The sequence below is a fragment of the Carcharodon carcharias genome, chromosome 2 (assembly GCF_017639515.1).
Source record: "Carcharodon carcharias isolate sCarCar2 chromosome 2, sCarCar2.pri, whole genome shotgun sequence".
In the NCBI taxonomy this organism is placed as follows: domain Eukaryota; kingdom Metazoa; phylum Chordata; class Chondrichthyes; order Lamniformes; family Lamnidae; genus Carcharodon; species Carcharodon carcharias.
Window position 1 is genome coordinate 164,197,817 of NC_054468.1, and position 12,196 is coordinate 164,210,012.

Genomic DNA, 12,196 nt, shown 5'->3' on the forward strand with positions numbered 1-12,196 from the left:
AAAATGCATTTTTCTATTAAAATAAGCCCATGTACAGAGAGCCTCAAGTCAAATTAATAGGAAATTTTACTGTTACAAGAGAAAATGATTAAGTCACACTCAAGAGGTTTTTTTTTTTTTACAAATTTCACAATTTGATTAACAGATAGCCATTTAGGATCAGACACAGTGAGTAGTTTATTGGAAAATGCTATTAGAAAAACAGCTCACCTCTTTTCCTTCTTTTGCCTTGGTGCGATCAATTTTTTCTCCAAACCTTATTTTTGTCAGATGTCCAATTATTTCAACCATCCTTCGTTGATCTGAAATTTAAAACTTGCATTACCTTAAAATAAATTGATAGTGTCACATTCTATAAATGCAACTACGAATAATTATAGTTAAGTAGAAAACATAAGGAACATTTCCAACTTTGACGCTGAGAATATCATAAAATTGTGCAACAGACTGAAAATTTTGAGCTGGGAATACATAATTTTCTGATATGTGCTTCTGGTATATGCTGTGATAGTCACAAGTAAAATTTCCATGTACATTTTAAAACCAGTACTGATTATCTGAGGTTTCCACTGCCAAAGACAACAAATTTGTTATTTACATGGCCCAGATTTCTCAGTAGTAACAGCAATGAGGCTCAGCGCTTGTCATAATCATTGGTTAAATAGGACAATGTTTAGTGGCCACACGGCACAGTTATACACAAAAATCTGGAAGTTGCTGTCAGAGATACCCAACCCCTCTACAAGAAATCTGCTTTAGTCCTCTGTGATAGATCTGACAATGAAATGACTGCCCACTAAATGACGACTGCACTAAAGATGCTGAAAAAGTTAGAGCTGGTGGACTCAGGAGCAAGTTTTTAATGGCATGATAAGTGATAATTATTGAGAAACAACCTTATTGGTCCTGAAAACTTAATTTTACAAGCATGGAGTCTCATTCACTCAGAAGAAAATTACACTGAATTTGCAGTACAGAAACAGGCTGGTTGGGCCAATTGGTTTATGCTGGCATTTATACTTCACTTGAACCTCCACCAACCCCCCCATCAACTAAACCTAACATATCCTGCTATTCCTTTCCTGTTGTGTGATTATTGATATCAGTGCTAAGAGCTTTTTAAAAAGAAGTTTTTACTTTTTCTTCCTGCCTCCTTTATCTCTCCCTTAATCTCATCTGTATTTCCCAATTTTTTTTGTTTTCTTTACATCATTTAAACTGCTTTATACTTCCTGTTTGGAACTTGGTATGTCTCAGTGAGAATTTTTCTATCTGAAGACAAGAACTAAAGAAAATTGAGTGGGAATAGGTAATTCTGTCCTTCAAGCTTGCTCCACTCTTCAATAATATCATGGCTAACATCTACCTCAGCTCCACCTTCCTGCATGATCCCCAAGTCCCTCAATTCTTTTACTATCCAAAATTCCACTGATCTCTGCCTTGAATGTGCTCAACGACTAAGTGTCCGCAGCCCTTTAGGGTAGAGAATTCCAAAGATTCACAATACCGAATGAAAACATGGCAGATCTAAATGCCCGACCCATATTCTGAAACTGTATACAGACTCCACAGCTAGGGAAAACATTCTCCCACTATCAACCCTATCAAAACCTTTAGAATTTTATACTCTTCAATGAGATCACCTCTCATTCTCTCACATCCAGGGAATATATGGAATATATTTCTTATCCCAGGAATCAGTTTACTGAACCTTCATTGCACTCCCTCTAAGCCAAGCATTCATCCTTCCTTAAGGGGGCCAAAACTGTACACAGTGCAATGGGTGTGGTCGCACAAAGGCCCTAAATAACTGTAGTAAGACTTCTTTCCTCTTATACGCCAGTCCCTTTGCAATAAAACTAGCATACAATTTGCTTGCTGTCCTTGCACGTTAACTGTGTGATTTGTGTACAAGGACAGAGTTCCTCTGAATGCCAACAATTCCCAGTCTCTCACTATTTGAAAAATATTCAGATTTTCTATTTCTCTTCTCTAAATGAATAACTTCAAAATTCTTAATATTTTATTCCATTTGCCATATTCTTGCCAACTCACCTAAGCAGCCTCCATGTCTCCTCCGCATAGCTTATTTGTCCATTTAACTTTGTATCATTAGCAAAATGGATACATTATACCTGTTCCTTTCAGTTAAGTCAATTAATAAAGGCTGTGGACAGCTGAGGCCCCACTGATCCTTGTGTACTCCACTTTTTACAGCCTGCCAACATGAAAACGACCTGCTCAATCTTACTATTAGGAACAATGTATGGTTTTAAGTTTAATTTATATTTTGTATTTGGGTGTTAAAAAAGGTTAAACCTAGTTTTAGCTTCATTTAGAGGTTTTTGTGAGCTGGGTGCCAGGAAGTCTGATGTGCTGTTTGTATACATGCATTTTTATTGAGGTTTGACAACTCTTGAAGTGAAGACATGGGTACCAAAGGGTTAGTAGTTTTCCACGTTTACTATGCCCAGTCACATTATGATCAAGTGCTCTATTACTGTGCCCCTAATAACAGATTCTGGCCTTTCCCTATAACCAGGCTAACTGACCTATAGTTCCCGGTTTGCTCTTTCCCTTCTTTCTTGAATAGCAGGGTTACGTTCTATACCTTCCAATCCATTGAGATTGTTCTAGATTATAGGGAATTCTAAAAGATAAAAACTAATGCATCCGCTCACTGTAGCCACCATTTTTAAAGTCCCAGGTGTGGGTCAACAGGTCCAGGAGATTTGTTGACTTTTAGTTTCATTAACTTCTGCAGTACTATTTCTTTACTAATACTACTTTCTTTAACACCTCATTCTCAACAGACCCTTAGTCCCCCACTATTTCCAAATTTTTTTTTGTGTCTTCTATCACGAAGACAAATACTAAAGCAGTTGTTTAATGTCTCTGCCATCTCTTTATTTCTGTTTATAATTTCTCCTGTCTCTGGCTCACAGAAACCCACCCTTACTTTTGCTAATTTCTACAATTTTACATGCCTATAGAAACGTTTACAATTTGTTTTTAATGTTTCTTGCTAGTTTACTCTCATTCTCCTTCTTTATCAATTTCTTAGTCAGCCTTTTCTGAAATCTATAATCCTTCCAATACTGTTTTTTGGCAACATTATAAACCTTTTCCTTTAACCTAATACTATCCTTAATTATTCGTTAGCTATGCTTGGACCACTTTTCCCATGGATCTTTAATCTTTAAGGGAATGCATATTTGTGATGATTTATTAATTATTAAAATTTTGATACTGTTTATCTAGTGTCATATTTTAAAATCTAATTTCCCAATCTACCTCAGCTAACTTGTTTCTCATACCTACATGGTTTGCTTTGTTCAGATTTAAGACCCTAATTTCGGGTTTAGCTAAATCACTCAAACTCAAATCTGAATTGAAGAACTTTGCTGTTTCTTACCCAAAGAACTTTGCTGTTTCTTACCCTGCTCACAGGCACCACATATCCCCTGTAAGGATGCCATGCTGGAAAAGACCAGATTAGAGGAAATCCGAACTAAGAAATTTGCCAAAAGTCAGTGGCTGCTGTCAGTGAGATGAATGGCGAAAGCCATTTTTATTTTGTCACTGACAGCAGAATCCAGGCCATTATAAATTCTTATCTAGCAATTTATAGATTTTAACTATTTACTATATATCAGTTGATGTACCTTCCTCTCTTTGAGCATCCTGGTTAAATCGCATTGAGCGACTGCTGTCCCACTTGCTTTTCTGAAAACATACACTAACATAAGAAGATATGGCGTTACACGTTATAGATATGTTAAAGTACCTCCTCTATTATTTCATCATAAACAGATAATAAAATGCCAATTCTTCCTAAAATGCTCAAAATCACAGTAACGTATCTTTAACATCTTAATTGAAAACTGTTCTTTAAAGACTTTTTTTTGCAGTGACCTTGCCAACAAACTAATTTTCCCACATAATGTGAAATATGGAAGACGTTTCCCGAAGGACCGAGGAGAAATCGTCAACTAATTTAAATGATGCAGGCACCAAACTGCAGGCACTTGAATTCAGAATGAGAAGTTGATGTGAGAGAAGAAGCTTTGGTTTTTGAACAATGAAATTACGTTTTAAAATAATCACAGTGCAGGTATGTAATTCAATATCCTTTTTCATTTGTTCATCCTGCACATAGGAATTATTTTCAAAGTCTTATAATAGACAAGTTGGGTAATATGGATTTAAATCAGGACAGTTTAAAGAAAAAATGTGGTGCTTCGTATCTAGTTTCTTCAAGTACCTGCTTTGCATTCAAGGGGTAGTTTTATAAATGCGCACTATTGACAAGGTGTCTTTCTCATTGCCTGTGCACACCAGAAAATTGAAGGCCATGATTTCCTAGTGTGTGCAGCCAGCAGATGAGCCTTCCCACAAGTAGCTTGCATTTGCAAAATTTTTGTCAAAATAAAACCTGAAATCCCAGTAATTTACCAAAAGAATGGAGCTTCAAGATTCCATAGTTTCACAGAAACGTTACGGCACAGAAGGAGGCCATTTGGCCCATTGTGTCTGCACCGGCTCTCAAATGAGCATCATAACTTAGTGCTATTCTCCTGCTTTATCCCGTACCCTTGCATATTGTTTCTATTCAAATAATCATCTATTGCCCTCTTGAATGCCTCGAATGAACCTACCTCCAGGCTTTCCAGACCTGAACCAGTCGCTGTGTGAAAGTTTTCTCTTGCATCACATTTGCTTCTTTTGCAAATCACTTTAAATCTGTGGCCTCTCATTCTCGATCCCTTGACGAGCGGGAACAAGTTTCTTCCTACCTACTCTGTCCAGACCCCTCGTGATGTTGAGCACCTCTATGTAATCTTGTCTTAGCCTTCTCCTCTCCAAGGAGAGCAGTCCCAACCTCAACAATCTATCTTCATAACTGAAGTTTTTCATCCCTGGAACCAGTCTTGTAAACCCCTTCTGCACTCTCTCCAAAGCAATGACATTCTTCCTATAGTGTGGCGCCCAGAATTGTACACAATATTCCAGCTGAGCTCTAACTAGCGTCTCATATAAGCTCAGCATACTACTCTGTGCCCCCATTAATAAAGCCCTGGATACTGTATGCTTTATCAATTGCTCTCTCCACCTGTCCATCTTCAATGATCTATGCATATATATGCCCAGGTCTCTCTGCTCCTGCACACCCTTGAGAATTATACCCCTTATTTTATATTGTCGCTAAAACACAAGAATTTTTACTGTACAAGAGTCCAACAAAGCAAACACTAAATACTATCTTGGATGACCATCTATACTCCAAAACCCAGAATCAACCTAAGTTAAACATGAATTAGAAGGCAAATTGCGATCAATTATAAATTGTAAATTACACTTTAAAATGGCAGATACAACTAAGACAGATCTTACAAATTGGCTTAGCAGTCCACTCAGCATATAGGTCATCAAACTCAGTCACTAAGACCTTCAAAATTCTGTCTTCCTTATGAAGAATTTCAGCTCCCTTCCTTTTCAGAGCTGGCCTGATCCTGAGCTAACAGCAGTACACAACCCAACCAGAGTTCCACGAAAATGGCACACATCTGCAGAACCTCCTTAATTTGATTGGGATGGCATAGAGTGGCCAATGTCATCATCAACCAACAGAAAAAGTAGCAGAAACTGTGTATTTGCTTTTTCTCAGCTTCTGGATCAAGCCTCTGTCTTCTTCAGCTTGCCTGTACTGCACCACTGGCCTCATCAACTTCTACTGGGCCAGGATTTTACAATTGATGTGCGGGGGCAGGCCCGACATGCCATAAAATGACGTGTGATGGTGTTGGGCATGCGTTCCGACGTCACTGTGCGCCATCACAATATTTCGGAAGGCGTACACTATGAGGATGGAGGTGCGCCCGCCATTAATTAACAGGCTAGTTGAGACCCTTGAGGCAGCAACTGAATTAGATTTTACGCAGCCCGTGCGATTTTCAGGGCGTCGCACAGGCGCAATGGGCAGGCGGATGGACAACGTTTTCAAAAACCTCATCCACAGGCAGGATGAGGGGTGAGTGCGCTCACTAATGCGAGTTATTAGAACTTTAGATTATTACTTATTGCTACTTGCTTGTATGAACAGGACAACATCATTTCGCTTCAGAAGTGCTTCAACAGAAATAACAGGCTTCAGTTCAGGACTGCAGAGGAGTCATAACACTTGGGGCCTTGCAGGTATCAGACAGCCTTCCCTTAACCTGGGAATGGGGATAATGGTCTCCGCTGGAGTCTGAGGAGGAAGAGAGGGCCAGAAAGGGAAGGAGGCCAGGTGTCCCTATTCAGCGTCCAGGGGAGCCACCTGTGGGAGGACAGGCGCAGGCACAAAGGGTGCAGGGCCAACAGGAAACGCAAGGCGGAAGGGGCCGCAGAAGACATCACTATCCTGCTACCAGGATTTACAAGCAGCGATGCAGCTACCTCAATATGTCTGAGGTGAAATGCCGAAGGAGGATCCGCCTCTCAAGGGAAGGAATGACCTCCATCTGTCAGATGATTGGCCCTGAGATCAGCTTCAACTGTGTGGGTGGACACCCCATGCCAGTGGTGCTGAAGGTAATGGTAGCCCTCAACTTCTATGCCTCCAGCTATTTCCAGGGGTCGGTGGGTGATCTTTGTGGAGTCTCCCGATCAGCTGCCCACAGTTGTGTCAAGCTGGTGACAGATGCTCTGTTCAGGCATGCAGTGACTTTCATTCACTACCACACAGACAAGGCCAGCCAGACAGAGTGAGCCAGAGGCTTTGCTGTGATTGCTGGTTTCCCCCACATCCAGGGTGCATAGACTGCACATGTGCCTATCAAAGTGCCAGCAGGTGAGCTGGAAGCCTTCGTCAACAGGAGGGGACTCCACTCCATGAACGTGCAGATAGTCTGCGACCATAGGATGCAGATTCTGCAAGTCTGTGCAAGGTACCCAGGCAACTCTCATGACGCTTACATCCTGAGACACTCCCAGGTGTTGAGGCTCTTCAGTACTCCAGCCCGGCTGGACGGATGGCTGCTGGGCGACAAGGGTTATCCCCTCAAAAGGTGGCTCATGACGCCTCTCCACCATCCAAGAACAGAGGCCAAGCAGCGGTATAATAGGGGCCATGCCTCCAAAAGGGTGGTCGTGGAGAGAACTATTGGTCTTCTCAAGATGCACTTCCGACACCTGGGCCATTCAGGGGGCACACTGCAATACCCCCCAGATCGTGTGTCACTGATAGTGGTTGCATGTTGTGCTCTCCACAATCTGAAGCTGGAAAGTGGCAACCTAGTGGAGGAAGATGTTGTCACAGCTCCTCTGGCAGCACAGGATGAGTCCAATAGTGAGTCCGAGGATGAGCACGTTCAGGAGAACGCTGAGGAGATGGACACCGACCTGGGCAACCTCCAGGGAAGCAGGGACACTGGGAAGGCTTTGATCCAACGCTCCTTCAGCTAGCCTAGCAAAGATGAACCACTACCACATGCTAGGGCTGCAGGCTCCATACTCGAAACCTGACAGGAACATTTGCTTGGTGAACAACATGCACTGTCATTTCAATAAAGCACAATGACAAACAAGTCACTCATAACAACATAGGTTACCCTTCACCTGCAGAACTAATGAAGCACCCAGAGGCTTGTTGAAAACAAGTACATTTACTGGTGTGGAGCCTGGCATCATAAATCAAATTAAACGTAAAGGTGTTCAACATCACACCAACTTAAAAAGAACTTAAAAGTGGGGCAAAAAAAGAACACGAGTGGTAAGCCTGTGTTTTGCCGAAGGTGATTTGCGTTTATGTTTGCGGGTGTTACGTCTAGGTGCTCCCCCCTCGCTGGCCCCAGAATTGGAGACAGCCTGTTCATTCTGCTGTCCTGTTGGCTTTGATGACCTTGGTGGACGTCCTCTGGCCCGTGGAGCTTGTGCTGGCTCTGCCTGGGAGGGATCGGCCAGTGCCATAGCTGGCATTTCCCCAGTTGCCGCAGCTTCATCAGATGCCATGGTCACTAGCAGAGGGGCGGAGGAGCTGCTGCCCTCATCTGGAGCACCCTGAGAGGAGCCCACAGAGACAACAAGCAGCTCATGCACCAACGCCAGGTCGCTTTGGACTTCCCTGCTCACCATTGATGGATGGGCACCTAGCTGGGATACTGGGTGCCCAATCTATGTCCCACACTGACAATGACCACCTGAGGTCATTGGCGGTGTGAGGGCTTGCAGGTCCGAGCGCATCCCCGGGAAGCCCTGATTGAGCTCCTGGAGGAGCCTCTACATGAGAGTTGCCACGCTCTCCATGGAGGAGACTGTGCGCTCGACCATGAGGGTCATTGCATTGCTCATGCTCTGCATGGACTCTTCCATCATGGACACCAAGGCACGCATTTCCTCATGGATCTCCACCAGATCCTCCCCTACACCCTGCTGGACTTCCAACATCTGCTGCCTCAGGGACAACTCCAGAGGCACATCATCAGCCACCGACTCCTCCGGCTGCTGGCGCCCTGGGCATTCTCTGCCTTTGCATGTATCTCAAGCCAGTGTGAAGTGGCCTTACTGCTGTGCCCCAAAACACTAGCCAACGATCTTATTCCCAACGAGGTGCTGGTATCTGCGCTGGTGCCTGTCTGGCTGAGAGGGTGTGACGCTGGTGCGTTTAGATCCTCCGTGTCCTCAGGGGTGAGCAGCAGTCCTTCAGGCTCCTGACCCCGATGGTCTTCTGGTGATCCTGAAAGGAAGAACATGTGATTAGTTGAAGTCATTACACTGTTACCGTGCATGCCTGGCACCAGGATTAGGGTGCCCTAGTCTCTCCATTATCAATGGGGATTCTATGTTGGAGGCTCAGATCAATATACAGACAATAGTGGAATGGTTGCAATGACAGATATTCTGACCTCTGTGCTCTGCACGCTTACCTCCTGGTGGCACCCCAACTTTACTGCGGCCAGTTGATCTAGGCGCATGGTGCTTCTCCAGTTCCAGTGCCTCCTGCTCTATCTGGTCAAGATTGGAAGGTGGGGCGGTCCTCTGCCAGTCTGCAGCCTCTCTGCGTTATTGTGAGCTGTTTTCTCCTGAAGGAGGAGAGCATTGATTAGTCCACCTTGTACCTGCATTGCCATTGCAGCCTTACCAACCCCACCTGAGGGAAACCTTGCAGGGCTCAGCCGATTCATGACCCTGGAGCCGCAAGACATTCATTCCAAGCAGCCATGGTTCACACCCTTGCCCAGATGCTGCCTCATTGACATGTGCCATTCACACTCGTAAGAACTTTGAGGTCTGGGCGGGTGGGAACCTAACTGCTGTGCTAAATGATCCAATCCAACACGGTACTCACCCTTCCCAATCGCAGGTCGTCATTAAAGTGCTTACGGCACTGCACCCATGTGCACATCATGGGAGCTGACCCTGGATGCCACCTCCTCCCAGGCATTTTTGGTTAGGTGGGGGGCCCCCCTCCTTTCGTCCCTTGGGATGGGGATATTCCTGGCGTGCTGCCGCTTCCTCTAGGAGGGCAGCAAGGCCCTCGTCTGAAAATCTCGGGGCCGATTGCCCCGCTGAACTGCCCGCCCTGTTCTCCAACGATGTTCTGCATCCGTACGGCTCTGCAAATTCAATGGCAGCCTTTGCACGGCTGCCTGCACCATTTTTGAATAGATCACCATTGAACCCAGCGGACATTGAGCCCCCGCCCCCCTCAGACGTGCATTACGCTGGGCGGGCCTTAATTGGCTGGGCCTTAATTGGCCAGCCAGGTAAAATGGCAGTGTGCACCCAATTGCCCCATCCTACTCCTGCTGAGCTCACCCGATGTGGGAAAAATTCACGCTCTGAATTCTGAGGGTTCTCTGTATATTTTTATGTGATTTCAACCAGGTTAAGTCCCTCCAGAAGTTTTGGTTTCCAATCTCAGTTCTCAAACTTCTGGGAGGGTCAGTTTCCTTCCCAATTAGGGTCTGCCTCAAAAATACAAACTTTGAAACTATTTGAAAGGTTACACTGTTTTGTCCCAACACAAACTCTATACCCTCACCACCGATTCCAGCTTCCTCCCCAATTAGTGTCTCAGGCTGAAACAGACTATTTTCACCACAAGCATCTTATTCAACACCATATTCTGTGCTTCACAAGGATGGCCTACTCCACCTCTTTACCGTCATCCACCTTGTCCCTGCCCCAGGACATTTAGTGCTGAATTGCTCGTCCTTGCCATTACCAACTCTGGACTCAATTGTACCAATGCTCTGTTCACTGTCCACTTATCCTCTATAGACCTCAGCTCTTCCAAAACTCTGCTCCTATATTCCTGCCCCACACAAAATCCCACTCGCCTATTATCCCAGTTCTTGCTGATCTACATTGGTTCCTAGTCCCTCAATACTTCAGATTTAAAATTCTCATTCTTGTATATAAAATCCTTCCACGACCTGGCATTTCTCATCTCTGTAATATTACCCATCTTTCAGCCCCTGCAACCTCCCCAAATCTTTTAGTCTGTTCATCTCTCCCTCTCTTTTCCTTTGACCCTTCTTAAAATCCAACTCTTCAACCACGCATTTGGTCATTCTTCCTAATAACTCCTCCTTTGGTTCAACATCTATTTTTTCCTTATGTCTGCGTGCAACACTTTGGGGCGCTTTTTCTATATTCAGGGTGCTATATAAATGTAATTTGTGGCTTCCAATTGGCAGGAGTTAATACATTCCACTGATGAACTAGCTCTTCAAGATTACACAAAGATTGGGTATTTTTATGTACAAGGAAGAATTGGATGTGCAGATCAAACCTTCTGGATCTGGATGATCAGAAAATAGCTGCTTCCTAATTGCTTATACTTATAGTATATGAAAACCAGTGTGTCTAATGCAATAGCTCTATGGTAGGATTGTTTCTCCTTTCTAAAAGGCTTGGATATCCTGCCATAAAATGTCATCCCACTGAGAACCCAACTAAGTAGGAGCAATTTTTAAAAAAATGTGTGAATTTATTGATTTAAAATCATTCCTCATAACCTATGGAGGAGAGTGAATATGCTAAGCTGACAACTTAACAGAATTTTATGGAATTTAGAACACAGAAGCTTTTTTTCTAATTATTGAAGTTAGAGTACAGAAAAATGTTAAAAAGTAAGCTGAAAAGAATTCAGAAATATGAAAGTATAACACTTACGTGAAAGGAGATACATCTCGAAGAGATCCCTGAAATGACAAAAAAAGATTTAGATATGAGAAAAAGCTGGAAAAACAAGACTCATTTCAGCATATCTTTTACTTAAGATATGTAGAAGCTTAGCCAACATTTGATCCTATTCAGGCCCTCAAGCCTGATTAGATCACAGCTAACTCTATTTACCCCTATTTTTCATCCCTTGATATCTTTATCCAACAAAATAACTATTAATCTCAAATCTTGAAAACTTCAATTTATTCAGCATAAGGGAGTGGGTAGCAGATTTACGTAACCCTGAGAGAAAAAAATGCTTCCTGTTTACACTCCCAAATCCCTGAGCTTGAATTTTAACATTACATCATCTTGTTCTGGACTCCCTTATCAGAGGTACTTAGTATGTTTACCATCTGTGTTCAACAGGAAAGAAAAATCTGAACAATAAATGTTCTGCGATTAAAATATACTTTGCAAATGGAGTAGCACTTGTGCTCATTTTCTTTTATTTTTAAGAGGCTACTTTATATTTCCCTATTCCTTACGAGTCCTTTATTCTTTTATACCTTCTCTTTTTTCTGTGTGGTAGGAGATGCTGCTGACTTCTTTGCCTGGTTGGCAATTTTCTTAACCTTTTTTGTACCTGAGAGGGAGGGAAAAAAAATCAGTAAAGTTGTAAGGTTTTGAAGTCTGTGATGTTCTCCTTTGCTAGAAACATGCAAATCTTAATGCGGAAAGCTAAAACTGTATAGGTCGTACACACCGATTTATTTTTATACATTTGTTACCGGAATAACCAGTTGGCTTATTTTGCTTATGTTGCCTTCAGCTATGAAAAACCTAAAGTTAGTTCTAAATTGTGAGTAAGAGAGATAACTGGAAAGCATAGAAGAATAGAACAAAGAGGTTTTTAGGAGGCAAGATTTAGCCCGTGGATGTAAAGTGTGAACGCAATGTTGCAAGCTTTTGATTCAAGGCCATACAGAAAGATCCTTATACAGGTACTGGACCCCTCATCCGGTGTCACAACATCCGGAAGAAT

The 12,196-nt window shown here is 43.0% G+C and overlaps 1 protein-coding gene across 12 annotated transcripts in view; it reads right to left on the minus strand.

The window, feature by feature from the left end:
* The window catches only part of sanbr (SANT and BTB domain regulator of CSR), a 139,113-nt gene that overhangs the window by 12,370 nt on the left and 114,547 nt on the right, over positions 1 to 12,196 (minus strand). For 5 of the 12 annotated variants that reach the window (XM_041182960.1, XM_041182957.1, XM_041182959.1 and 2 more), the window contains 4 exons: positions 11,721 to 11,797; positions 11,161 to 11,189; positions 3,666 to 3,739; positions 211 to 302 (listed from right to left, as the gene is read on the minus strand). In XM_041182960.1, the coding sequence (XP_041038894.1) occupies positions 211 to 302; positions 3,666 to 3,739; positions 11,161 to 11,189; positions 11,721 to 11,797 (272 nt within the window). Of the gene's footprint in view, positions 1 to 210; positions 303 to 3,665; positions 3,740 to 8,545; positions 8,717 to 8,906; positions 9,063 to 11,160; positions 11,190 to 11,720; positions 11,798 to 12,196 lie in introns of those variants that run through there. The other 7 variants (XR_005942410.1, XR_005942413.1, XR_005942412.1 and 4 more) reach the window with 7 other exon arrangements.